Below are 27,368 nucleotides of genomic sequence, written 5' to 3'. Positions count from 1 at the left end.
AAAAATCAAATGTCATGAATCTGAGGTGTTTGGGCCATCACTCGTCCGTGCTGTGCCATGTGACCTTGTTTATGGTGTTCTTGCTTCTGGCACAAACGTGAAGTCTCAGTATGCAAGCAGTCACATCAGCACAGGGCAACAAACGAGGCTGTTCGTGATCAAGTTATGTACTGCAGTATTTTTCCCTTTTTTTTTAAAAGTTGGAAACTGTCTCTTTATGTAGCTTGCTTTATGTATTTATTTAGTCAAAGTTTCTCTGTGCTTCTTTAAAAATTCAAGCATTTAGAGGCTGAGGAAGGCAGATCTCTGTGTGTTTGAGGCCAGCCTGGTAAACAGAGTGAGTTCCAGGACAGTCAGAGCTACTTAGGGAGATCCTATCTCAACCATCAAAAACAAAACAAAGCACCAAGCATGCATACAGGACTGAAATCATAATATATGGACCCTTGTGACTGGCTTATTTTATTCTCTGTGATATTCTTGTGGCTAACCCATATTTAAGAATTTAGTATATACTATTGTATTTACTATTTTTTTCCTCAGGGTATCACTATGTAGCCCTGGCTGTCCTGGAATCACAGGGTGGTCTTGAGTTCACAGAGACTTGCCTGCCTCTGCCTCACACAAGCTAATGATGACGGTATGAGTCATCACGCTCTGCCCTGAACATTCTTGTATAAGCCTGTGTGTAGATGTAGTTTTCTTCAGTACGTATGTGACTAGTAGTGGAATTTCTGGGTCAGTTTGTTCTTTATTAAACCTCTTAGGAGGTCCATCCATGTATGCAACTGAAAGCCAGTGTCTAGCAAGCTTGGGGGTGTTTTGGGCTATCATTGTAATTAACATTCTATATATTTTCCTGGATGGTGGTAGTGCATGCCTTCAATCCCACCACATGGGAGGCAGAGGTAGGCAGATCCTTGAATTCAGTGCCAGCCTAGTCTACACAGTGAGTACCAAGACAGCCAAGGCTACACAAAGAAACCCTGTCTTGAAAAACCAAAATCAGAAAAAGAAAAGGAATAATAAAACCAAAACAGCCACAACAAAAACTTATGTCTATTTCAACCTAGAAGCTAATTTGTGCCCTTGTTGAGAGCAAACCCATCTCCTAACCTTTTAGTACATTTTAGTTTCCTCTGTGAGGTTCCGAAATTTGTTTGTTTTGAGGCAGGGCTTTGATATATAAGACCATGTTGGCTTCAAATTTGCAGTGATTTGTGGGTAGAGACATGGCTCAGCAGTTTACAACCCTTGTCGGGGACCCAGGTTTACCAACTAGCATGCACATGGTGCCCATAACTCCAGCTCCAAGGGATCTGAAACCCCCTTTTGACCTCGTGCATATGGCAAAGCACTCCTATACATACACAGAACATATAAATCTTTTCTTTTCTTTTCTTTTTTTAAGATTTATTTATTTATACAGACACATCAGAGAGGGCATCAGATCCATTACAGATGGTTGTGAGCCACCATGTGGTTGCTGGGAATTGAACTCAGGACCTCTGGAAGAGCAGTCAGTGCTCCTAACCACTGAGCCATCTCTCCAGCCCCAGAATGTATAAATCTTAAAGAAAGAGAAGAGCTTGCACAGATCCTCCTGTCTCTGGGATTACAGGTGTGTGGCACCATGCCTAGTTTTTAAAAGTTTTTTTTTTTTTTTTTTTTAGCTGGGGACTGAACCCAGGGCCTTGAGCTTGCTAGGCAAGCGCTCTACCACTGAGCTAAATCCCCAACCCCACCATGCCTAGTTTTATTCAGGGCTGATGACTGAATCTAGAGTTCCTCTTGTGGTAGGAAAGCACAGTTAAACCATCTCCAGCCTAAATTCAGGTTTAATATCAGTAAAAACTTCACCTTGCAAGGATGAGATCTTTTTTTTTTTTTTTTCTTGGTTCTTTTTTTTTTCCAGAGCTGGGGACCGAACCCAGGGCCTTGCGCTTCCTAGGTAAGCGCTCTACCACTGAGCTAAATCCCCAGCCCCCAAGGATGAGATCTTTTTTTTTTAAATAATTTTTTAAAGATTATTTATTATAAATAAGTACACCGTAGCTGTCTTCAGACACACCAGAAGAGGGCATCGGATCTCTTTACAGATGGTTGTGAGCCACCATGTGGTTGCTGGGAATTGAACTCAGGGCCTCTGGAAGAGCAGTTGGGTGCTCTTAACTGCTGAGCCATCTCTCCAGCCCCAAGGATAAGATCTTTAACGGTTCATTTGATACTTGTTTTCCTTGAATTATGTGGCCTTAATTATGATGATGACATGCGTTTTATAGAGTAAGTGTATCTTACTTGGGAGTCTTTCTGCCTCCCAAGTGCTGGGATTAAAGGCATGTGCCACTACACCTGGCTAGAAGTAACTTTTTAATAATACAAATTAGAAAGAATAAAGTAAGTGTCTTGGCTACTTTTAAGTGAGTTGGATACAAGGTAAAGAGTTATGTGAAGGGTGGGACTCTTACCTGAAAATATGCCTATATAAGGTCCAGCTGTAGGGCATTTTCTTAATTAGGGATTGATCAGGGAGGGCCCAGCCCATTGTGGGTGGTGTCAACCTTGGCTGGTGGTCCTGGGTTTATAAGAAAGAAGGCTGAGGGTTGGGGATTTAGCTCAGTGGTAGAGCGCTTGCCTAGCAAGTACAAGCCCCTGGGTTCGGTCCCCAGCTCTGGAAAAAAAAAAGAAAAAAAAAAAAAAGAAAAAAAAAAAAAGAAAAAGGCTGAGTAAGCCACAGAGGCTAAGTCCGCACCTCTCCATGGCCTCTACATCAGCTCCTGCCTCCAGGTTCTTGCCCTGTTTGAGTTCCTTCCTTTACTTCCTTCGATGATAAACTGTGATATTGTTGGGGTTCAGGAATCTCCCCACAAACCATACGAACACCAATCTCAGTCAGACAGGGATAGTTTATTGAGCACGGGCCCCAGGACTGGTCAACCAGGGCCGTGGTCCAGATTTGGGAACTGAATCGTGACATTGAGTTAGGATCCTATAGGATCTTATAGAGTTAACCCCTATAGGGTTTTAAATTCCAAAATCCACAAACATTTGTGTCAAGTTATTTCACCAATCAGGATTTAGGGATAGGGGATTTCCTTAGCAACATGTCTTTGTTGTACACTTACCCTGCTCCCAACGGTTGAGGTATTCAACTGTGGCCAGGGACATGCTTTATCTAATATTCATGTCCTAACTTGTCTACCAGAACGGAACTTGTTGAATATTCACGTCTTAACTTACCAACCAGGATGTCAGTTACCCATGTGCATGTCTCTTTCTGCCAAGTAGGATGTCAGTTCCCAGGGAGGTCTTGGAAATTTAAACTTATTAGACCACTACTCAAAATGGAAGTCTTGGGCTGGAGAGATGGCTCAGCGGTTTAGAGCACTGACTGCTCTTCCTGAGGTCCTGCGTTCAATTCCCAGTAACCACATGGTGGCTCACAACCATCTGTAATGAAATCCGATGCCCTCTTCTGGTGTATCTGAAGACAGCTACAGTGTACTTATATACAATAAATGAATAAATCTTTAAAAAAAAATGGAAGTCTTATTTCAAATAGTTTGTTCTTATATTGGTGCAGGTGTCTCTCTTATGTTGGGGTCCATCCCAGGAGCAGCGTATACCATAAAAGCTTATACATAGGTTCAGGAAGCACTGTTGGGCTGTTGGTTCGGGTCCAAGCTTGTGGATAACTATACAAAACAGTTCTACTGACTTCTATCATGACATTATGGAGGTCCTAACATTATGGAGGTATAAACCAAATAGACCCTCTCCTTCCCAAGTTGCTTTCGTCATGGTGTTTCATCACAGCAATGGAAACCTTACCAAGGACAGAAAGAGGGACCTCCATGTTTGGTTAGTATTGAATTAAGCAGTAGAGGAGCAGGGACCTCAGCTCCAGAGCAGGCAGCCAGCTGTTCAGAAGTGTGGACCTCTGGAACGTGCAAGCAACTTACTCTATTTTATCTCCTTCTTGCAGTTATAAGAGGAGGATAAAAGGCTCTGGTTCATCAATAATCTAGTCACAGAAATAACATATCAACCATTGGGTGAGTGTCCACCAACAGGAATTACAGAGAATGGAGAAGAAGATTGGCTTCAGGTACGTGATGGAAATGACAGCTGAGGTTAATGGTTCAATTTCTGGAATTGCAGACATGTGGCACCTTACCTGGGAAAGTGTGAAACTCAATGCTCTGTTAAAAGTATGGGTTTTCAGCCCAGGAGGTGGTGCTGCACATGTTTAATGCCAGCACTCAGAAGACAGCAACAAGCAGATCTATGAGTTCATAGCTAGTGTGGTCTACAGAGTGAGTTCCAGGACAACCAGGGCTGCACAGAGAAGCCTGTCTCAGAAAAATCAATCAATCATGAAGTTTTATATTGATATTAAAGTTATGTTATCTGAAGATATTTTCTAATTGCTTTTTCCAAAGGCTTTCTGAGCCTGGTGTAGAGGTCATTCCAGTGTTTAGGTAAAGCCAGGAGCATTAGGAAGTCAAGGCCAGTCTTGGCTATATGAGATCTGGTCTGAAAAAATGATAAGGATTTTCTGATTATTTTCTTGTTTAAGTAGCTAACATTTAAACTTTTATTTTGAATATTTTACTCTTTGTGTGTGTGCACTCCTCCCATCGCCCTATAACCTCCGCACACAGCCTACAGAGGTCACAGGGCATTGGATCTCAGGGGCTAGAGTTAACAGGGGTTTGTGAGCCACTGGATATGTGTTCTGGGACCTGAATTCTGGTCCTCATGACCAGATGATGATAAGTGCAAGCTTATCCAAGCACTGAGCTGTCACTCCAGTTCCCTAAGACTTTTTAAAAATTATTTATTTGGGGCTCGAGAGATGGTTCAGGGGTTAAGAGCACGAGTGAAGGGGTTGGGGATTTAGCTCAGTGGTAGAGCGCTTGCCTAGCCCGCAAGGCCCTGGGTTCAGTCCCCAGCTCCGAAAAAACAAAAAACCAAAAAAAACCCAAAAAACACAAGTGAGTGTTCTTCCAGAGGTCCTGAGTTCAATTCCCAGCAATCATATGGTGGCTCATAACCATCTATAAAGGGCTCCTGTATTTATATAAATAAAATAAATGTATCTTTAAAAAAATTATTTATTTTATGTAGCTGTCTTCAGACACAGCAGAAGAGGGCATCAGATCTCATTACAGATGGTTGTGAGCCACCATGTGGTTGCTGGGAATTGAACTCAGGACCTCTGGAAGAGCAGTCAATGCTCTTAATCACTGAGCCATCTCTCCAGCCCCTCCCTCAGACTTTTATATAAAAACATTATTACTATTATTATTTATTTTGGTTTCAAGACAGAGTTTCTCTTTATAGCCCTGGCTGTCCTGGAACTCACTGTGTAGGCTAGGCTGGCCTTGAACTTAGAGATCTGCCTCAGCCTCCTGAGTTCGGAGGTTAAAGGTGTGCCACCACCACTCAGCTAAAATTTTTATTTTTATGTGTCCAGGTGTTTCACCTGCATATGTGTGTGTGTACCAGTGCATGTCTGGGACTTTTAGAGGGCAGCGATCTCAGATCCTCTAACCTGAGTTACAAAAGGTTTTGAGCTGCCATGTATGTGGCTGCTGGGAATGTAACCCACGTCTTCTGGGTTTATACTTAGGAACTTATTTGTACTGTGTAAATGATCCCCTTTACAATAGAATAAAAGCTAACTAAAGAACATACTAGACCTGCTTGGTAGTGGTGGTGCACACCTTTAACCTTAGTACTCAGGAGGCAGAGGCAGGTGGATCTCTGTGTGTTCCAGGCCAGCCTGGTCTGCAGAGTGAGTTCCAGGACAGACAACCAGGGTTGCACAGAGAACCCTGTCTCTAAAACCAAAAAGAACATACTAGGCCTGAAGACCATACTAGGCCTGAAGACCATACTAGGCCTGAAGACCATACTAGGCCTGAAGACCCACTTGGCAGTTCTCTGCCTCCCACCGTAGAGCTGACTCTGGAGTGCTGGCTGCTGCTGCTCATGCTGCTTTCTGTCTGGGGCATATTCAGTGTTTCTCCATGGGTGTAACAGTGTAGCTTTGTTCAATGTTACAATGTAGTTATATTGTATGGAAAAACTTTCTCCTTTCCTCTCTGCTTGCTCAAATAAGGTCTTTTAGGGATGGCGTGGTTAAGAAACCTTGTTCTCCAAAGGCACTGCCCCTCAAAAAGTCTTCTGCCTTCTCTGGGATCCAGAGGGAGTTAACTAGAAGCTGCCACTCCTCGTACTATCAATCCTCACAAAGTTGGACTCCACAGAGATTACGAGAACTGCGTGTCAGGTGAGACTTTTCATTTGTTTTCCCTTCAAGCCAAAATGGGATTAAAAAGATAATGTGTGGGCTGGAGAGATGGCTTAGTGATTAAGAGCACTGACTGCTCTTCCAGAGGTCCTGAGTTCAATTCCCAGCAACCACATGGTGGCTCACAACCATCTGTAATGAGATCCGATGCCCTCTTCTGGTGTATCTGAAGACAGCTTCAGTGTACTTACATATAATAAATGAATAAATCTTTAAAAAAAAAAAAAACAAAACAAACCAAAGCAAACATGACCCAGAGTCAGGTGAGATGGCACAGGTCTTTAATCCCAGCACTCAGGAGGCAGAGATTGTTTTCTGTGGAGTGCAGCAGAGAGATGCATGTGAAGCAAAACCTTGAACTCAAAAAGAAAGTGCTTTAAAAAATCTGCATGATTTTATTTTAATTTTGTTTTGTTTTGCTTTTCTTTTTTTTTTTCTTTCATTTTTCTCAGAGCTGCGGACCGAACCCAGGGCCTTGCACTTGCTAGGCAAGCGCTCTACCACTGAGCTAAATCCCCAACCCCTGTTTTGCTTTTCAAGATAGGGTTTCTCTGTGTAGCCCTGGCTGTCCTGGAACCTCTGTAGACCATGCTGACCTTGAATTCATAGATCAGCCTTCCTCTGCCTCCTGAGTGCTGGGACTAAAAGGGTCCATCACCACTGCCCAGCTTGATTTTAGTTTTATAAACCTGTCCTCTCCATTTTCTGTTTAATGCAAGATTAACTATGGCATCATCTTTTCATTCAGACGATGGTTCCTTCGCTCGACACCTTAAAGGTTCCCTTTCTTTTCCAGAAAGCTTATGTTGACAAGGTAGAGTTTAGAATTGTGTGTCCTTTCTTTTCAGGTGTGTGGCCAGAAAGTTCCTATATTTGTGGATGCGAGTGACCTTTGGAAGAGTGACTCCTTCCAGAGCCAGGTACTGCTAGCTTAGATGCTGTGCTGCTGCCGAGCGTCCTCTGCTTTTGTTCTTTTTTTGTTTTGTTTTATTTAAACAGTTTTGGGCTGGAGAGATGAGTCAGTGGTTAAGAGTATTGACTGGGGGCTGGGGATTTAGCTCAGTGGTAGAGCGCTTACCTAGGAAGCGCAAGGCCCTGGGTTCAGTCCCCAGCTCCGAAAAAAAGAACCAAAAAAAAAAAAAAAAAAGAGTATTGACTGCTATTCCAGAGGACATAAGTTCAAATGCCAGCAACCACATGGTGGCTCACAACCATCTGTAATGGGATCTGATGCCTTCTTTTAGTTAAAATATCAGCCCTCATATACCCTTATGCTGGAATGAGAATTTCATGCATATTCCTTATCTTAATGGGGATCTGAAGGAAACCAAAGCCCCACGACCTCTGGAAAAGAAGGAACCCACCCAGGAGAAGCATGGGTGCTCACACGGGACTGCTGAGCCTGACACGTAGCCTTTGTAGAGGTCGGAACCTTGTGGAATCATTGATATTGGAAGGAGTTTCAGTGCAGAGCAAATCCCTGTGCTGCAGGCTATTCCTCATCATACCGTACACATCAACATACGTGTTAGGATACACATCAACATACGTGTTAGGATGTGTAAAGACAGCCACTACCCTCTGCTGTATCTTTTGGTTGCATTAGTTTTAGCTACAGCAGAGAGGAGGGTGCAAGAGGGAGTCACAGGTGTGACTCCATGTATGTCCTGCCACCTCTAAAAGTCAGACCATCCTCAGTGACCAGTGTTTGTGGGGCATTTATCAAAACTGTAGTGCCATCGTTTGTGCCTCCAGGCACCCTTTCTTTCCCAGCTTCTGGGTCACTCTTGTCTGGTGGTTTCTCTCCTGTCTCTTTGCTCCTTCTAATGCCTCCTCCTTGGTTTTTCTTCATTGAACTACCCGACAGCTTTGCACTGCTGACTGTGTACCTCCTAACTGTGGTCCTTTGGTGACTCCCAGTGCATATCCTTAGCCCAAACCTATAGCCCCAACACTTGCTTCACAAATATGACACTTCCATTGGGTACCACACTTAGTAAGTCCAAAATGAAGTTTTTGTTTTTTTATTTGTTCATGACTGGGTTTCACTGTGTGGCCTTGGTTGGCCTGGAACTTACTCTGTAGACCATGCTGGACTGGAACTCAGAGACCCAGCTTCCTCTGCCTTCCAAATGCTGGGATTGAAGTACACCCCTAGGCTTGGCTTCCAAAGCTGGGATTGAAGTACACCCCTAGGCTTGGCTTCAGAATGAAACCTTAGTACCTCCAATAAGCCTCCCTGATGAGTGTTCCCCATCCCATCGTCCAATTAGCATGAGTAGGTTTCACCCTTCTGGGTGCTTAAGTTAAAAACCAGTCTGGGGGGCTGGAGAGATGGCTCAGCGGTTAAGAGCACCCGACTGCTCTTTCAGAGGTCATGAGTTCAATTCCCAGCAACCACATGGTGGCTCACAACCATCTGTAAAGAGATCTGATGCCCTCTTCTGGTGTATCTGAAGACAGCTACAGTGTACTTATATATAATAAATAAATAAATCTTTAAAAAAAAAAAAAACAGACTGGGGACAATGTCTTGCTTTTGGAATTGTAGTTGGACGGTAAGAAGAGGACCATGTTTTGCTCTAGAGGGGTTTGGAGTCCCATGTTCAGGGATGCATTTGAAGGCTGCCAAGGGAAAAGGTATATCAGATTGTGTGATTTGGAGGAGAATGAGGGAAATGGCCAAGCATATGGGAGGAGCAAAAGAAATAGAGGCTCTCACTTTGGCTAGTAGGTCCCTTCCCAGCAAGAAGATGGGACAGGGTGTACTACCAGGAAGGAGTGGGTGAATGCCCTAGAGATACAGCTAAGGGATTGGTGAGGCAGGTAAGGCCGTCCTTCCCCCTACCCTAACAATAGGGGAACAAAGAGAAGCGAGTCCTTAAAACTCCATCAGAAATGAATAGGTGGTTTTGATGTCTGAAAGGAAAGAGATAAATCACCCTGATACTGTGATATCTACCTGAGGCTTCTTGTTGGAGGTGGCAGTGGTGAGGCTAAAGGAGCCTGGGCCCCCTCAGTCATTTATGGCCATACCTAGAAGGTCAGCTTAAGGGTGATCCGGGCTTGATGTCCTCATGCCTCAAGAGACATGGAGTCAGTCTGCATGGCATCTTGGATAAAGTCCCAGTGGCTTATAAGGGTTCGGACATGTCCCATGTCCCATGTCCAGTGATCTGCTGGCCACCTGGGAAGCTAGGAGCCTGTTGCTATGGCCACTTGAAAAGCCTTGACTAGTTTTTGTCTTGGGGCTTTTTTTATCTCTCCCATGGTACACCTTAAAAGTCAGTGCTAGATTCTGTCTGTGGAATTAGGGATCCTGTCTCTAGATATTTAAAATTGGCCCTAATATAGTTCAGGAAAAACTAGAAGAAAAGTAGGCTATAAGGTGTTTTCCATCTGGGGTTTCTGGATACAGATTGGTGTATTGTAAGATGGCCTTTATAAGGTGGTCTAGGAATTGGGATGGGCTTTTGTCTTCATAATTTACTGCTTTAAGGGTAGCTGTACAGAGACCAGCAAGTTATACACTGACTCCTAGCAAGGATGTCCTTGGGTATTGTAATTACATTCAGTGTCCTGGTCAGGAACTGCCCCAGCCCTCCCCCCATGCATGGGAGGCATTAGTTTGGTGATTTCGTTTGCATATGCCCTACCCTGGTCCCAGACTCCCCTGCTGCCTCAGGGAGAAGGTTGCTGGTGAGAGTCAGATAAACCTCATAGAAGGTGAGGTCGTAAGATTGGGTAATACACTGGAATTCTTCAATAAAGGTGAAGGTGAGGTCATAAGATTGGGTGATGCACTGGAATTCTTCAATAAAGGTGAAGGTGAGGTCATAAGATTGGGTGATGCACTGGAATTCTTCAATAAAGGTGAAGGTGAGGACTGGGCATGGTAGCACATACCTGTAATCCCAGCTTTTGGCAGGCTAAGCCAGGAGAATTAGGAATCTCAGGCTAAGATGATCTGTGTTTAAGAAAAACAAAACACTGGGGTTGGGGATTTAGCTTAGTGGTATAGCGCTTGCCTAGGAAGCGCAAGGCCCTGGGTTCAGTCCCCAGCTCCGAAAAAAAGAACCAAAAAAAAAAAAAAAAAAAAAAAAAAGAAAAGAAAAGAAAAGAAAAAACACTGGGCCTGCTTGCTGTTGCCAGGTGGCAAACTCTGTTCATCCTACTACCCTGGAGGCAGAGGCAGGAGGATCTCTATGAATTCAGGGCAAAGCTGGTCTACATAGTGAGACTCATGATTTCCAGGTTACACAGAGGAACCCTGTGTCAGAAAACTAAAAAGAAAAAGTGGGGCTTGCCCTCAAGCCCAGGACTTGGCTCAGTCTCGGGAGCCTGCACTGCATGTGTCTTCACACACAGTTAAGAGGAAACGAAAAGTTTCATATTTCATCTAAAAATTCAAAAACTGTTGGTGGTTACAGTCGTTTTAAGTTTCTGTTATTAAGTTTGTGTCTGATGTGTGTGATTGTGTACATGCCATGATACATGTGAGGAGGCCAGGGGACCACTTTGTACAGTCAATTCTGTTTGCAGTTGTCCCGCTTCTGGCTTTATCTATTGAGTCATTGTAGTTTTGGTTCCCTCGTGGCGTGTGAAGATTTAGCTTTCCCTGAGTATCTGTAATAGCCAACATCCTTGGTGTGGCTGGTGGCCTTGGTCCTGGTGTATGTCACTCTGAGCTTGTATGTCAGCCACCATGCTTTGGTGTTTTCCTTGAGAAGGGAAGGGCAGAGGGAAGGGAAACTGACTGGACAGATGTCAGCCCAGCTGCCTCACATGAGCCTTCTGATGTCCTCCATCTCCTTAGGTTTTTCCATGAGCAGAAAATACTACGGAAGGTCTTTGGAGAGTGGAGGGAAGAATGGTGGGTCTCCCAGAGGGAGTGGAAACTCTGCGTTCGAGCTGACTGTCACTACAGGTGGGCTTCTATGTCTCGTTACTTTATGCCTGTTGAAATACAGATTTTACACTGTGTCAAACAATTACTCAGTGTCTGTTCCAAAGGAGTACAGTTTTGGATTTCTCTCTAGCTTTTTAAAAATCCTTTTGAGGGTAGGTATATCCTTACTTAATTTCAGTTATGCTGTGCACACACATATGCGTGCTCTTCTGGTTCAGAAAAAAGTGTTGGCCATGCTGAGGACTTGGGAGTTTTACTCACAGATTCCATATATTTCTAAATCTGAGAGTTTTGTTTTGTATAGTGATTGGTTCTAGCATATTGATTATGATGAACAAAGGGGGTGTCCCACATAGACATTTGGAAAATAGGCTGGGTCAGGTAGGTGAACGAGAGCAAGTAGTTAATCCCTAGCACTAAAAACACAGTTTAAAAGCAAAAAGGATGAAAGAAGGATCTTTTATGCCACTCACATTTGCAAGGAATAATTGGAGAGAAAAGTAAAATTACATCAAATACCCATTTTAGGGCAAGTGAGATAACCTAGCAGGTAAAGATATGATGCCACCTGATGTCCCAGAACCACATAGGAGAGAGCCAGCTCCATTCTGCACATTGTCCTCAGACCTCTACACTTCACTGTGCTCCAAACACCCAGCACACGATAACTGTGACAACACAATAAAGTTTGTTTTGTTTTGAGAAAGGGTCTCTACATAGTCTTAACTGTGCTGTAACTCATGCTATAGACCAGGCTGGTCTAGAACCCACAGAGATCTACCTGCCTCTGCCCCCCAAGTGCTAGTATCAAAGGACTATACCACCACACCTTTGGGTACAAAATGCTTTAAAGATACATTTTTACAGATTAAAAAGCAAAACAAAACATTATACACACGTTTGTAAGATGAGATCTACCTGTAATTTGCAATTAGTTCAGATTAAAAAACAGAGCTCTGTGGATTTTGGAAAGCAAAGTTGCTTGGCCTCTCTCCTTTAGTCACATTCTGCTGTGTGGAGAGTGATCCCTTCAAGGAGAGAAGTTTCACTGTGGTTGGAGGAAATGAATTTAGTGGCTTACAGGGCTTGATTGGCTTAGGATCTTGGATGTCAGTGGAGAAAGTGTGTCTGATGTCAAGCTGAGAGGGGTGGGTAAGAGTGCCTAACACTGGAGCACAGCGGGATGGGAAAGAACTCCCAGTGCTGTGGAGAGAGGGAAGCTGGTGGTGTGTTAAGCTGTTGTATATATACAGGGGCTTTGCTGCATGTATGTCTATGCACCGTGCACACAGAATACATCAGAAGCCAGAAGAGGCTGTTGAATTCCCTGGAATTGGAGTTACAGATGGTTGTGAGCTGCCATGTGGGTACTGGGGACCTCACGCAGGTCCTGGAAAAACAACCAGTGCGCTTAAACATGGAGCTGTCTTTTTTTTTTTTTTTTTTAATTCATTTATTATATATAAGTACACTGTAACTGTCTTCAGATACACCAGAAGAGGGCATCAGATCTCTTTACAGATGGTTGTGAGCCACCATGTGGTTGCTGGGAATTGAACTCAGGACCTCTGGAAGAGCAGTCGGGGCTCTTAACCGCTGAGCCATCTCTCCAGCCCAGCATGGAGCAGTCTTAAACATGGAGCTGTCTCCCAGCCCCAGTTATGTTCTTAGGTGGTTCTAACATCAAGGGTCAGAACAGCCCATTACTTCCAGAGAAATCCTGGTGCTAACCCTAGGTACCACCCACATGCCAAACAACCGAAATGTCTACTGATGAGCTCTAGCTCTCCTAGAACGTTCCTAAGTGTAGAAGCGACTGGGTGGGAGTTGCCTTGTTGTCTTACCATAAACCCCGTTTGCATTTCTGCTCCTCAGATACTACTTGTACAACCTGATTTTCCAGAACTGGAAGTCCTTTGTGTACCAGCAACGGGAGATGAGGAAGAGGTTCCAAAGAGCCGAGCATCATGGTGAGAGAGGGGAGAGTGCTTTAATGATGAGTGCAAGATGCTTTAATGCTATCCTAGGACTTCTGGGAAGGGGTATCGCCTGGGTGAGGAGGAGACATGCTTGATTTCCTTTCTTCTTGGTGATCAGATGCTGCGTCTACATTTTGTGTAGTTTGGCATCTGAGGCTCTTTAGGCAGAATGTGTGAGCTGACTGGACCTGGCCTGCTGGTTTGCCTTGAACTCAGCCAAGTACAAATGCTCTCCCCTAGTGTAGACGTCCTCCCTTCCCTGTCTGTGTGTGTGTTAACATCTGCCTCTGTGAATGTATGCTGAAGTTCTGAGCCTTTTGTTGAAGTCATGATTTGCAGGTGCTTTCTGCTAGTCTGTGGTTTGTCTTTGTATCTTTTTTGTGTCTGTTGAAGTTCTTTCTTTTAGAAGTTTATATCTATTTCTTTTGTGTGTATTGAATGTTTTGCTGCATGTACGTCCATGTGCCACCTGGGTGCCTGGTACTTATAGAGGTCAGAAGTGGGCATCTGTTTTGGAACAGGAGTTAGTTATTCATAGGGTTGTGAGCCGCCATGGACGAGCTGGGCATGAAATGCGGGCCTTCCACAAGAGCAGTCCGTGCTCTTCCCTACTGAGCCATTGCACCAGCCCGATTCAAGATCTTTTAAATGGGGTTGTTTGTGTTCTTACCGTTTTGAGACTTTTGTTTGATCTCGTTCTGGTGCTGACGGTATATATTCTAAGGCAAGCACAGTGTTTGGAAGACTCAGCTATTTGGAAGGCTGAGGCAGAGGTCATTTGAACTCAGGAATTCAATGGAAGACTCCCTTCTTAAACAGCGGTGTGTGTGCATGTCTCCCTCTGTGAATGGACGCTGGACTTCCGAGACTTTGTTAGTCATGATTTGCAGGTGCCTTGTCTTTGTATTATTTTTAACTTTGATATTTAATTGATCTATTTTTATTTTTGCATTATATTATTTATATCACATCTTACCTGTCATGTCTGAGAACTCTGTAACCTAAGACCACAAAGATTTTCTCCTGGAAACTCTGAAGATTTGTAGTTTTTTTTTTTTTTTTTTTTTTTTTTTGGTCTTTTTTTCGGAGCTGGGGACCGAACCCAGGGCCTTGTGCTTCCTAGGCAAGCGCTCTACCACTGAGCTAAATCCCCAGCCCCGATTTGTAGTTTTATATATAAGCTTTGTGTATCTTGCAACCTTGCTAAATTCATGTTTGCTCTAGGAATTTTTCTGTAGATTCTATCTTTCAAAAGTTTTTATTTTTATTTTATATATGTGGCTGTTTTGCCTGTGTTTATGCATGTGCAGTACATGTATGCAGCGCCTGTAGAGTCGATGAGAGAACTTCAGGTTCCCTGGATGGTGGTTGGGAGCCACCATGTAGGCGTTGGGAATTCCTGGGTCCTCTGCCAGGATAGTTAACTAATGGCTGAGCAGTCTTTCCAGCCTCTCTATCGTTCTGTAGATACTCAGACTTACTGTGAGTCAAGACAGTTGTCTTTTCCTTTCTTGACCTCCCCAGCACTGGGATTAGAGTTGCCTACTGCCACAGCCAGCTTCTCAGGGGCTTCTGAGGGGTCAAACTCAAGCCTTCATGCTTGTGCCACAAGCAGCTTGCTGACCAAGCATCTCCCCAACCACCTTCCCTCCTTTTTATGGTGACACAGGGTCTTGGTAAGTTGCTCAGGATGGCTTCAATCTTGTGATCTCCTACCTGAGTCTCTTGAGTGAGCTGAAATTATTTCCTTGTTAAATGTTTAGTGAAATCTGATAAGATCCTCTATACCTGGATTCTCTTTGTTTTAGCTTGACTTCAAGCTTTAGTTACCTGTAAGGTGATTTATTCCCACTTTATTGAGCTTCTGAGGAATTGACTGATTTTAATATGATATCAGATTTATGAGTCAGTAGTTTTCTGTTATTACATTATACAGAATCTATAGTCATAAAGTCACAGTCCTTTTGATTTTACTTTCAGAGATCAGGCCTTGCTGTGCCGTTACAGCTGATGTGAGTGCTGAGGTCATAGGCACATAACCCTTAGAACCCTTTTCCTTCTGAGAATGATCATTCGTGTCAGTTTTCCTAGAGCTTCACCTGTTTTGTTGACTTTTCAAAGGTCCTAGCTTCCTTCTGTGCTGTGATACAATGCTGACCAAAGCCGGCTTGGGGAGGGTTTTGTCAAGGACACCAATGCAGGAGCACAAGGCAGGAACAGAGTAGAGACCACAGAGGAAGCCTGTTTTCTGGCCTGCTCCCCTTGACACCCTGCATTGTGTCCTGTGTGGTGAAGTAAACCCTTCCATCTCAGGTTGGTTCGGGTCATTGTATTGTAGCCATCGGAGGTAAGCAAGGATGTCGAATAGCCAGCGTCTGTGTCCATGGTATTCTCTATGGCTTTCCTGTCTCCAGTGCCTTCCTTGAGCTGTAGTCCTGGCATTACTTCGAGCTTACTTCTGCAAGCTTTGGTTTGGATTTGGCCTTCTCTATTTTCTTTTTTTTTTGAGACAAGATCTCAGTATATTCAGCTCTGGTTGTCCTGGGACACACATAACACTGTTAACCACTTAGCCATCTCTCCGTCTTGTTCTAGATTTTTAAAAACTATGTATTTACTTTTATTATTATTTTTAATAACAGGCAACATCTAGAACTCACAGGGATCTGTCTCTGTCTCCTGAGTGCTGTATTTAAAGACCTGCATCTTATTTTTATGTATATGTATGTGCATACGTGTATGTGAGTACCCATGGAGGCCAGAAAATGTCGTTCATTCACCTGGAATGGGCTTATCGTTGTAAGCTTTTTTTTTTTTTTTTTTTTTTTTTCCCCAGAGCTGGGGACCGAACCCAGGGCCTTGCGCATGCTAGGCAAGCGCTCTACCACTGAGCTAAATCCCCAACCCCGAATCCCAGCACTTGGGAGGGAGACAAGTGGATGTCTTAAGTTTGAGGCCAGCCTGGTCTACTACACAAGTTCTAGGACAGCCAGGATGCAGAGTAACCCTGTCTCAGAAAGCAAATGAACAGGGGCTGGGGAGATGGCTCAGTGGTTAAGAACACTGACTGTTCTAGAGGTCCTGAGTTCAAATCCCAGCAACCACATGGTGGTTCTGTAAGGGGATCTGATGCCCTCCTCTGGCGTGTCTGAAGACAAGAGACTCACATACATAAAAACTAAATAAATATTAAAACAAACAAAGAAACAAAAAAGAAAAGGTCTCCTATGATTCCTAGGCTGGCCTTGAGCTTGTTTAAAAATTTTCTTTTAGACAGTTGAGAACCTGGCTTAAAAAGAGGGGGTTTTCTGAGTTATGTCCTAAGACACACTTCTCTTGGAATTAGAAAATTATTTTATGTCTGAATGTTTAGCCTTCAGATAGTATGTGCAACATGTGTGTGTTTGGCATACACAGAGGTCAGAAGAAAACACTGGATCCCCTGGAACTGGAATTACAGGCTCTTGTGAGCTACAGTGTGGGTGCTGGGAACTGAGCAAGGATCCTCTGCAAAAGCAACCAATGTTGTTAACTGCTGGGCTGCCTTGCTCCTCAGACATTGGCCTTGAACTCTTTCAGCTAAGATTTCCAGTGTATTCCATTATGGTGACCGGATGCTATTTACTATGACTTCAGTTCTTTTATTATTTTAAGGTATAGATTGTCTTTGGTTGGTTGGTTGGTTGGTTGGTTTGGGTTTTGGTTTTTGTCTATTTATTTATTTATTTATTTATTTATTTATTTCATGTATGTGAGTACACTGTAGTTGTCTTCAGACACACCAGAAGAGGGCATCATGTCTCATTACAGATGGTTGTGAGCTACCATGTGGTTGCTGGGATTTGAACTCAGGGCTTCTGGAAGAGCAGTCAGTGCTTTTAACCACTGAGACATCTCTCCAGCCTGGTTTTTGTCTTTTTTGAGACAGGGTTTATCTGTGTAGCCCTGACTGTTCTAGAACTCGTTCTGTAGACCAGGCTACCCTGAACTCACAGAGATCCACCTGCCTCTGCCTCTAGAATGCTAGGATTAAAGTTGTGAGCCACCAACATCCTGGTTGCATAGATGGTTTTACATTGTAAGTGATGTGCATTTTCATGGTGCTGTGTCTCCTGCTGCCTTCCTTGTTATTTATAGTTATGATGGATGAGGCTGAAGGTAAAAGATTGTCTCCATGGTTGGGAAAATGGGTGTCACTGAACTGCTTTGCAAGGCAAGCGTGAGGACCTGAGTCTGATTCCTTACCACCCATGTAAAACACCAGGCATGCTTCCACTCCTAGCATCAGGAAGTGGAAGCAGCAGGATTCCTGTGGCTCTCTGGGTTAGCTAGTCTAGTTTGATTGGTGAGCTTAAAGTTTACTGAGAGGCCCTGTCTTGAAATATAAGGCCAGATGTAGTAGTGCATACCTTTAATCCCAGCACATTGGGAGACAGAAGTAAGCGAATTCTGAGTTTGAGGGTAGCCTGATCTACCTTCCTAGAGGGAGTTCCAAACCAGTCAGGCTACATAGAGACCTGGTCTCAGAAGAACAGAAGGAGGAGGGACCAGGGGTGCAGCATAGTGGGCGGAGTGCAGTTTACCTTTAAAAGCTTAAACATCACCACTTGTCACTTGAGCTGTCCTGAATCTTTGCTCATTTTGTAACACTACACAGTATTTCCAGCAGAGGGCACTTGCAGGCTGGAGAACAGATACTGGCTTTGAAGATGGGCTAAGTACGAAGGTCTTTGAGCTGGTATCATAACCAAAAATAATATATTCCTCACACCCTTTAAATGTTTTCTTACATTGTGTATTTGTTTAAATGTGTGGGGCTGCTGTATCCCATGCATGCCCCGTGCGAAGTCAGAAGACAGCCTGCAGGAGTTACTGCTCTCCTTCTGTATGGGCTCCAGAGATTGAACTCAGACCACCAGGTTTGGCAGCAAACCCCTTACTCACTGAGCCATCTCACTGTCCCTCTCTACCCATTTTATTTTTTTCAGACTTTATTTTCAGTTATGTTTATGTGCCTGTGTCTGTGTAGAAAGGCAGATCCATCCTGGAGCTGGAGTCACACGTGGTTATGACCTGCTGCCCAGTGTGGCTGCTGGGAACTGATCTGGCCCTGTGCAGGAATAGTAGATGCTCTAACCGCTGAGCCATCCCTCCAGTCTGGTTTCCACCTTCTTAATAACGATATCTCTTTGACATCTCCAGATATGAAACAGAAGATGCGCCACGCCTGGAAGTCCTGGTTAATATACATGGTTGCTCGTAGGACCAAATTTCGCATGAAGAGCACTGCTCTAGAGTTTCGGAGGCGGAGTGTCTTATGGTGCGTGTGGGGTGCCATGGGTCAGCACACAGCATTTTACCTTGGCGTTGGTGATGCTTTAGTTCACTCATCTCAGCACAGTGCCTAGAACACAGGTGATACCTGTAAATACCCATTGGTTGATAGCATTCAACTATAATGTTGAATTTTTATATAATCATGATTAATTCTAATTAAGTGCTTATAGTGTTCTAAGCCTTGTTAACTTTGTGTATATAATTCTGGGGTAGGGATGTGAGCCAGCTAGTCTTATGTCAATTTGACACAAGCTAGGGTTGGTTATCCAAAAGAAGGGAACATCATTTGAGTAGACACTACCATAAGATTGGGCTGTAGGCAAGCTTGTAGGGCATTTTCTTAATTAATGATTGATGGGGAGGGCCCAGCTCATTGTAGTTGGTGCCATCCCTGGACTGGTGGTCCTGGCTTCAATAAGAAAGCAGGCTGAGCAAGCCATGAGGAGCGAGCTGTAAACAGTATCCCTCAGTGGTCTCTGCATCAGCTCCTCCCTCCATGTTCCTTTTCTGTTTGAGTTCCTGTCCTGACTTCCTTCATTGATGAACCATGATATGGATGATTAAGCCAAATAAACCCTTAACTTGCCAGTTGCTTTGGTCATAGTGTTTCACCACAGCAATAGAAATACCAATTAGGATGGTAGTATAGGGGAGTGAATGTAGGGTCTATCATGTGGTTGATAAATACTCCACCATTGAGCTTTGTCCTTAACTGTCTTTCTTTCCTTTGTAGACAAGGCTGGCCTTGAACTCACAGATATCTGCCTATCTCTGCTTGCTTCTTGAGTGCTGGGATTAAACCAAACTCTACCATGCTCAGATCCTCAGTTGTATTTTTACTTCTTATTTTGTGTAATCTGGCCCTGAATTCTCTCTGTAGCCCAAACTTGTTAGTATTTGGCTTTCAGCCCTCTTGACTCAGCCAAATAGTTGGGGTTATAGGTCTGCACCCACAGGTAGGGCCATGTATGTGTTAAAATGCAACACATTTTATTCAATTCTTGGCATAAAATGTAAGTACATTACTACATACATCATCATGTACAGTAAGGCTCGGAAAAGTTGAAGGACTTTTCTAAACTCTTGTCAGTTTATCATTGAAAAAAAAATGAGGGCTCACTGTCTGATGCAGCCATTGTACTGCCTCTCACCAGGACTCACTGTCCACTGCAGTCACTGCACTGCCTCTCACCAGGATCACTTTCCACTGCAGTTACTGCACTTTCTCTCCCCAGGATCACTGTCCACTGCAGTCACTGCACTGCCTCTCACCAGGATCACTGTCCACTGCAGTCACTGCATTGCCTCTCACCAGGATCACTGTCCACTGCAGTCACTGCACTGCCTCTCACCAGGACTCACTGTCCACTGCAGTCACTGCACTGCCTCTCACCAGGATCACTGTCCACTGCAGTCACTGCACTGCCTCTCACCAGGATCACTGTCCACTGCAGTCACTGCACTGCCTCTCACCAGGACTCACTGTCCACTGCAGTCACTGCACTGCCTCTCACCAGGATCACTGTCCACTGCAGTCACTGCACTGCCTCTCACCAGGATCACTGTCCACTGCAGTCACTGCACTGCCTCTCACCAGGATCACTGTCCACTGCAGTCACTGCATTGCCTCTCACCAGGATCACTGTCCACTGCAGTCACTGCACTGCCTCTCACCAGGATCACTGTCCACTGCAGTCACTGCACTGCCTCTCACCAGGATCACTGTCCACTGCAGTCACTGCCTCTCACCAGGATCACTTTCCACTGCAGTCACTGCACTGCCTCTCACCAGGACTCACTGTCCACTGCAGTCACTGCACTGCCTCTCACCAGGATCACTGTCCACTGCAGTCACTGCACTGCCTCTCACCAGGATCACTGTCCACTGCAGTCACTGCACTGCATTTCACCAGGACTCACTGTTCTCTGTAGCCACTGCTCTGCACAGCATCTCACCAGCATCACACACACAGAACAAAGTTATCAAAGACCAGCTTTGACATCCAGGGTAAACTGAGGTGGGGTGTGGAGTTGGCAATTGACTGGGTCCAGTGAGAATGCTCCTTGGGAGGCCAATGAAGAATTCCTTTGGGGACTGTAAGAGGCAAGTGAAAAAAGAAAGAAAAAGAAAAGGGGAGGAAAAGAATCTCTCTCTCTCTCTCTCTCTCTCTCTCTCTCTCTCTCTCTCACACACACACACACACACACACAGTCACACACACAGAGTCACACACAGTCACACATTGAGTGGATAGAGCAAAGCTCCAACAAACAGGCTTCAACTTTTATTTTTTCTCCCATAGTTTATATATCCCAGCAGAACCTTTTAAGCAATATAAAATTACAATAAAATTACAATGTGATTACATTCTATTTTTTCTCTAATGAATGATTATAAAAAACAGTATGTTCCTTAATACAGTACCTAGTGCATGTTAAAAAAAAAAAGGAAAAACAAATGATTCCTAAGAACTCACATACATTCGTAACTAAGTAACTTATAGATTAACAAAGTACGAGCAAGCAAGATAAATTTCTCAGCAAGTTTTTCTTACTGGCGGGCAACAATTTGTGGTTACAAAGAAAGGATCAACTATCTCATTTATGGTAAAAAAAAGAATCTTATAAAAATCTTAAAAGAATTACAAATCTACCTTTATATAAAAAAATAAGTCACTTCTACTTTAAATCCTCAGGGTGCATTAACAATTTATTACGTGATATCAGGAATCTGAGGGCAGAAGTGGGTACAAAAAGTTAATCATCAACTTGATCTTGCTTTAGCTAGAAGGCAGCTAGTGCTGGTCAGCAGCCATTGTTCTTATTCCCTGACCTTAGAGAATCCCTAGCTCAACTTCAAATTGTTCTCTAAGGTTTTCTACATCAGAGCCACTAACAAAAACATCTTTTTTTTTTTTTTTTTTTTTGGTTCTTTTTTTCGGAGCTGGGGACCGAACCCAGGGCCTTGTGCTTCCTAGGCAAGCGCTCTACCACTGAGCTAAATCCCCAACCCCCTAACAAAAACATCTTAACTAGCATCTCTAACAATCTGTTTTTCCAAATGCTTTCTGAGGGTGGTGGTCATTGCTAACAGGCTGCATTTCTAAGTTCTGCCCAAGAGTGGTGACTGAGTCACTGATCTATCCCAGCAGCAGTGCTTGAGAAAGATCAAGTTCTGTTATGGTGAGTGCCAGAGAGTCTGCCCAGTGAGGGGCTGGATGCCCAGTAGCGTTTCCGTACAATTCTTAGATTAAGATAACAACAGAGCGGGCTGGAGAGATGGCTCAGTGGTTAAGAGCACTGACTGCTCTTCCAGAGGTCCTGAGTTCAATTCCCAGCAACCACATGGTGGCTCACAACCATCTGTAATGGGATCCGATGCCCTCTTCTGGTGTGTCTGAAGACAGCTACAGTGTACTTATATATAATAAATGAATAAATAAATCTTTTAAAAAAAGATAACAACAGGGCTGGGGATTTAGCTCAGTGGTAGAGCGCTTACCTAGGAAGCGCAAGGCCCTGGGTTCGGTCCCCAGCTCTGAAAAAAAAAAAAAAAAAAAAGAACCAAAAAAAAAAAAAAAAAAGATAACAACACAGCAAAACTCCACAGTTCTCAGGACATGAGTCCTCGGGGTTCTGCCTCTCCAAGGCACCCATCATGGCTATGGTACCTGGTAGGCTGAATTCCATGAATTCTAAAGCCATTTGTTGTTCCCTCTGCGTGGCCCTTGACACAAAGTCTACTTTGACTCTTTTTTTTTTTTTCTTTTTTCTTTTTTTCGGAGCTGGGGACGTCTACTTTGACTCTTGATTCATGTAACAAAGCCTCTTTGTAACTGGTTCTGTGCTTTGCCTCTGGTGGTTCTCTGGGTCCTGAATGTCAGTATTTAAAAGCTCAGGAGATGGGTTCTGAGTACAGCCTGCTAGCTTTACAGCTCCGCTTACTTAGCTCGGAACCCACATGCATCATTGAGTTATTTTACCTCTCCATATTTCTTTTTTCTCTTCTGTGAAATGGGTTTACCATTAGTTATCAGATAATACCTGTGACTTAGCAGTGTCCAGGATATCTGCGGACAGGAAGAATTTTTATTTGTTTATTTAGTGTATGTGCATGTATTAAAGTGTGATTGCACATATATATGAAGATGGTTTCTTCCTCACCTTCTACTTTTATTTTTTGGATACAGGATCTTACTATGTAGGCCTCGATGGCCTCAAACTCATAGAAATCGTTCTGCCTCTGCCTCCCAAGATCACCACCATACCAGGCTCTACCTTACTTTTTAAGACAGGTTCTCACTGAACCTGGAACTCACCAATCAGCTGGGTTGGCTGGACAACTGCTGAGCTTCCAGGGAAGCCTCCTGACTCTAGTCCCCAGCATGGAGGTTACAGAGCTTATGTGGACGGGTCTCAAGCTTGCATAGCAAACACTTCACCATTTGAGCCATCTCCCCAACCTTAAGAAATTTATTTTTATTTTTATTTTTTTTAAAGATTTATTCATTTATTATATATAAGTACACTGTAGCTGTCTTCAGATACACCAGAAGAGGGCATCGGATCTCTTTACAGATGGTTGTGAGCCACCATGTGGTTGCTGGGAATTGAACTCAGGACCTCTGGAAGAGTAGTCGGGTGCTCTTAACCACTGAGCCATCTCTCCAGCCCCAAGAAATTATTTAAGTAAAAATAAGGTATTTAAAATGTACTATTGTAGCTATTGTTTTAAAATGTTAAATTAGTGTGCAGCTCTACCTTCATCATCCATTTTTGTATTATGAGTTTGTTAACTGTATTTTTATTGAGGAATTGATGTCCTGGCACTGCTTGGGTGCTGAGCACTGCGTTCCTGATTTTGTAAGTGCTAAGAGAGGAAGAGTGCAAATAGCTGTAGATGAACGTGAGCAGTGGTCTAGGAGGGAGAGGCCTTGTGAGCAGTTGTTCCACTGTGTTTGCCTTGTTCTGGTCCTTTTAGTGGGCAGAGATAACTTAGTGTCTGTCCCATAGCTTTTTCTAAAAGGTCTGCTTTTATTTTATGTGTATGGGTGTTTTGCCTACCATGCATACTATGTATGTTTGCATACCACTGTGTGTGCCTGGTGCCTGTAGAGGCTAGAAGAGGGCACTGGATCCCCGGGGCTGGAGTTCCACATGTGTGTGAGCCAACAAGGTGGTGCTGGGATTCAAACTCAGGTCCTCTGGTGGAGGAGCCATGGCTGTGACCCTTCTGAAACCCATGTAGGTTGTTTGTTACAGCAGAGACAGCTGTTTCTCCCTGCTGTTTTCAACAGCAAATGAGAGGAGGTGGCTGCAGTAGGAGGGAAGGCGGGAGAGATCCTGCAAGCTTGGACCCAAACGCCATTGTTCTTTGTCGTCTGATGTTCCCATGACGTCTGAGTTTTAACTGTTGGCAGCTCCTGTTTTTGAGAACTGAATTGTGTAGGCAGAGAAGCAGGGCATGTCTATGGTGCTGTGGGGCTGGGACTGTTACTCAGTAGAGAGCCTGCCTGACATGCACACTAGTTCCTGGCTTATAGACCTTCTTTTTTTTTAAATTACAATTTATTTGGGGTGTGAGAAAGAGGTAATGCATGAGGAGGTCAGAGACAACTTGTGGAAGTCACTTTTCTCCATCTACCACGTGAGTCCCAGGGATTGAATTCAGGTTGTCAGACTGGGTGACTTGAGCTCGGATACCCACTGTCCTGAGGATGGCAGATTGACTTGTTTTCCTTTGCGGCAGTAGGCCAGCAGGTGTTAGTTTAGAGATGGCATTGTGGGGGAGGGAGCCTCGGGCTAAAGTTCAGAAGCACTGGTTTAATGTAATGGTCCTTCTCTCTTCTGGGGGTTCCTCCAACCCCAGACTGATTCCATCTTTGAATCGCTCTTCCAGTTTCTGGTGGAACAAGTGGAGGTGGCGACTAGGACGAGTCCACGCAGAGCAAGCTCTCCACGCAGCGGCCGTGAAGCACAGGGCCCTGAGCCTCCAGCTGCAGGTTTGTCTGGTATAGTCAGGCTGTGGTGTTCTAGGACTATAGTTAGCAGGAAGTCTTCTCTCTGCTGTGCCCATCCTTTACACTGCTCCACACCTTCTACACTGCTCTCCCACTCCATCCCAGACCCAACAAGCAGCAGCAGAGAGAAGACTTCCTTCCAGGGGATCTGATGCCGTCTTGCCTTCACACACACACACACAGGCAGGCACACACACACACACACACACACACACACACAGGCACACGCACACACACGCATACACACACCCTCACACACCACACACACACACACACACACACACACACTCACTCACACACACTCCACCCCTGCTACCCCAAACACAGAATAAATAGGGCCAGGGAGATGGCTCAGCGGTTAAGAGCACTGGCTGCTTTTCCAGAGGTTGAGTTCAATTCCCAGCAACCACATGGTGGCTCACAACCATCTGTAATGGGATCTGATGCCCTCTCCTGGCATGAAAGTGTACATGCAGACAGAATACTCATTAAATAAATTGTAAAAAAAAAAATAGTTAATTTAAATAAAAATAAATAAAAATAGAATAAATTAAAAAAAGAAAGAAAGTGGAGGGAAGGAGGAAAGAAAGAAAGAAAGAACAAATGAAAGAACTCCAAGTGAAATTTTGGCACGATGTTGGGGGCGGGGGCAAGGATTTATTTTACTTTACATATGTAAATTTATTCCTTCATGTATGTTTGTGTGTGTACCATGTACATTCCTGGTGTCCATGGAGGACAAAAAAGTCTTGGTTCCCCTACTGGGGTTGCAGATGGTTGTAAGGAGCCATGTGGGTGCTGGGAATCAGATCTAAGTCAGGATTCTTAACCTCTGAGTCCTCTCTCAAGGCTCAGATTCTGCTTGTTTTGAATGTGACTGACAGACAGGATTTGCTCATGGAGAGATTAAATCTGACTCCTGGCTTTGGCTGAGCAAGTGCAGCAATGCAGTTGCCATTTACTGACATGGGACCACCGAAGCAAAGCGACCTCGTGGGAAGAATTGGGAGGAGCTGAGCTCTTCACTCTGAATGCTCAGCCTGGTCCTTCCTTTGAGTTGCCACAGAGAGGTACAGACAGATGCTAAGGAAGCATTTGGAATGCTGAGAACGGGTCCAGGCAGGAGCATACCATGGTGAGGCCTTGTAGGAGGACGGCACTCAAAGCCAGGAAACTAAGTGAACGAGTAACGTAAGCAAGGGGAGTGACTGGAGAGGTCATGGGACAGGGCTTGTGAAGTCATCGGCAGGAACAAGTATGCACCAGAGAAGGTGCCGTGTGCTGGGTCAGGCAGTGTGAGGACAGACTTGACCTTTGGGCTGAGTCACGTGGCAATGGTGACAGACTTGATAAGTACAGTTTCGGGGAGCTCATGGGAGTGCTTTCAAGAAAGCCTGGTAGGGAGTTGTGGGGTCTGGTAAGGAAAGAGCAAGTGCCAGCTGCATGGCTCAGGGTGAGCCTTTGCACTGGGTGCTGGGTCTTCAGATCCCGAGTCGCAGGAAAATGGATGACACATACTGCTCAGCCTGTCTAACCCGTTCCTCGTGGGCGTTTGTTTTGAGGTAGGGTCTCACTATGTAGCCCTGGCTGTCCTGAAATTCACTACATAGACCAGGCCATCCTTGACCTCATAGAGATCCCCTTGCCTCTGCCTCCCAAGTTCTGGGATTAAAGGCTTGCCACACCATGCCCAGCCATTCTTCTTCTTTATCCTGGTCACTTTGTAGGCCAGGGTCACAGAGATCCAACTGCCTTTCCCCCACCCCAGTACTAGGATTAAAGGTTTGTACCACCAACACCTACCTCATTCTTCATGTTTTGACAAACATTCAAATATATTTTTTATTCCTTTTTAAATATTCAGGAAAAGTGGGGAGGGACCAGGAGAGATGGCTCAGCGGTTAAGGGCATGCACTGCTTTTCCAGAGGACCAGAGTTCAGTTTTTGTTTTTGTTTTTTTAAGATTTATTTATTTTATGTATGTGAGTACACTGTAGCTGTCTTCAGACACACCAGAAGAGGGCATCAGATTTCATTACAGATGGTTGTGAGCCACCATGTGGTTGCTGGGAATTGAACGCAGGACTTTTGGAGGAGCAGTTGGTGCTCTTAACTACTGAGCCATCTCCCCATCTCCAGAGTTCAGTTCTTAGCACCCATCTTGGTAGCTCACAACTCCCTGTAATTCCACCTCCAGGGCATCTGACTCCTCTGGCTTGCACAGGCACCTGCACACATGCACACATATATAATTAAAAATAATAAAATTATGCTGAGGACCGTGGTGGCCTCAAGTTCGAGATCCTCCTGCCTCAGCCTCCCAAATACTGAGGTTACAAGCGGGAGCTGTCACACCAGTTTGAGAGTAAACAGAGTTCTTTCTCTGACAGGGCCTCATGTAAGCCATCCGAGCCTCCGATGCCCTCCTCTTGCTCTCGCCTAAGTACTGAGGGCACAGGGGTGTGGCACTCTGCCTAGTTTGTGCTTAATTTTTTTTGAGCCACTTCAAATCGTGCACGTAGCATATACCCTAAATCTACTTTGGTTGTAGCTTTAAAATGAAAAAGCTTTCTTTTACATAGCAACAATGTCATTATTTCCAATGCATTTCATATTGATGTGACAATGTGTAACATATAGTTCATATTAAAACTGTATGTTAGTTCACCCAGTCAGAGATACATAGTGAGATCCTGCTCAAAAAGAAAGAAAAAGGAGGCCTGGAGAAATGGGCCTGCTGCTCTTGTAGAGAACCCACATCCAATTCCTAACACCCATGTCAGGTAATTCAAAACCACCTAACT

General features: G+C 44.3%; 1 protein-coding gene across 6 annotated transcripts in view; it reads left to right on the top strand.

Moving 5' to 3' along the window:
* Positions 1-27,368, top strand: part of Sfi1 (SFI1 centrin binding protein) — a 57,389-nt gene that overhangs the window by 1,745 nt on the left and 28,276 nt on the right. For all 6 annotated transcript variants that reach the window (XR_001841023.3, XM_039091999.2, XM_063273185.1 and 3 more), the window contains 7 exons: positions 3,986-4,108; positions 6,128-6,298; positions 7,168-7,239; positions 11,136-11,246; positions 13,104-13,198; positions 18,410-18,527; positions 24,444-24,546. Coding sequence is in view for 5 of the 6 variants with exons in the window: in XM_039091999.2 (XP_038947927.1) it covers positions 4,086-4,108; positions 6,128-6,298; positions 7,168-7,239; positions 11,136-11,246; positions 13,104-13,198; positions 18,410-18,527; positions 24,444-24,546 (693 nt within the window). In the remaining variant the exon portion in view is untranslated. The remainder of the gene's footprint in view (positions 1-3,985; positions 4,109-6,127; positions 6,299-7,167; positions 7,240-11,135; positions 11,247-13,103; positions 13,199-18,409; positions 18,528-24,443; positions 24,547-27,368) is intronic.

Source organism: Rattus norvegicus, chromosome 14 (assembly GCF_036323735.1).
Source record: "Rattus norvegicus strain BN/NHsdMcwi chromosome 14, GRCr8, whole genome shotgun sequence".
Lineage (NCBI taxonomy): Eukaryota > Metazoa > Chordata > Mammalia > Rodentia > Muridae > Rattus > Rattus norvegicus.
Note: the sequence above shows the minus strand (reverse complement) of the source record. Positions and strands in the feature narration are given on the sequence as shown.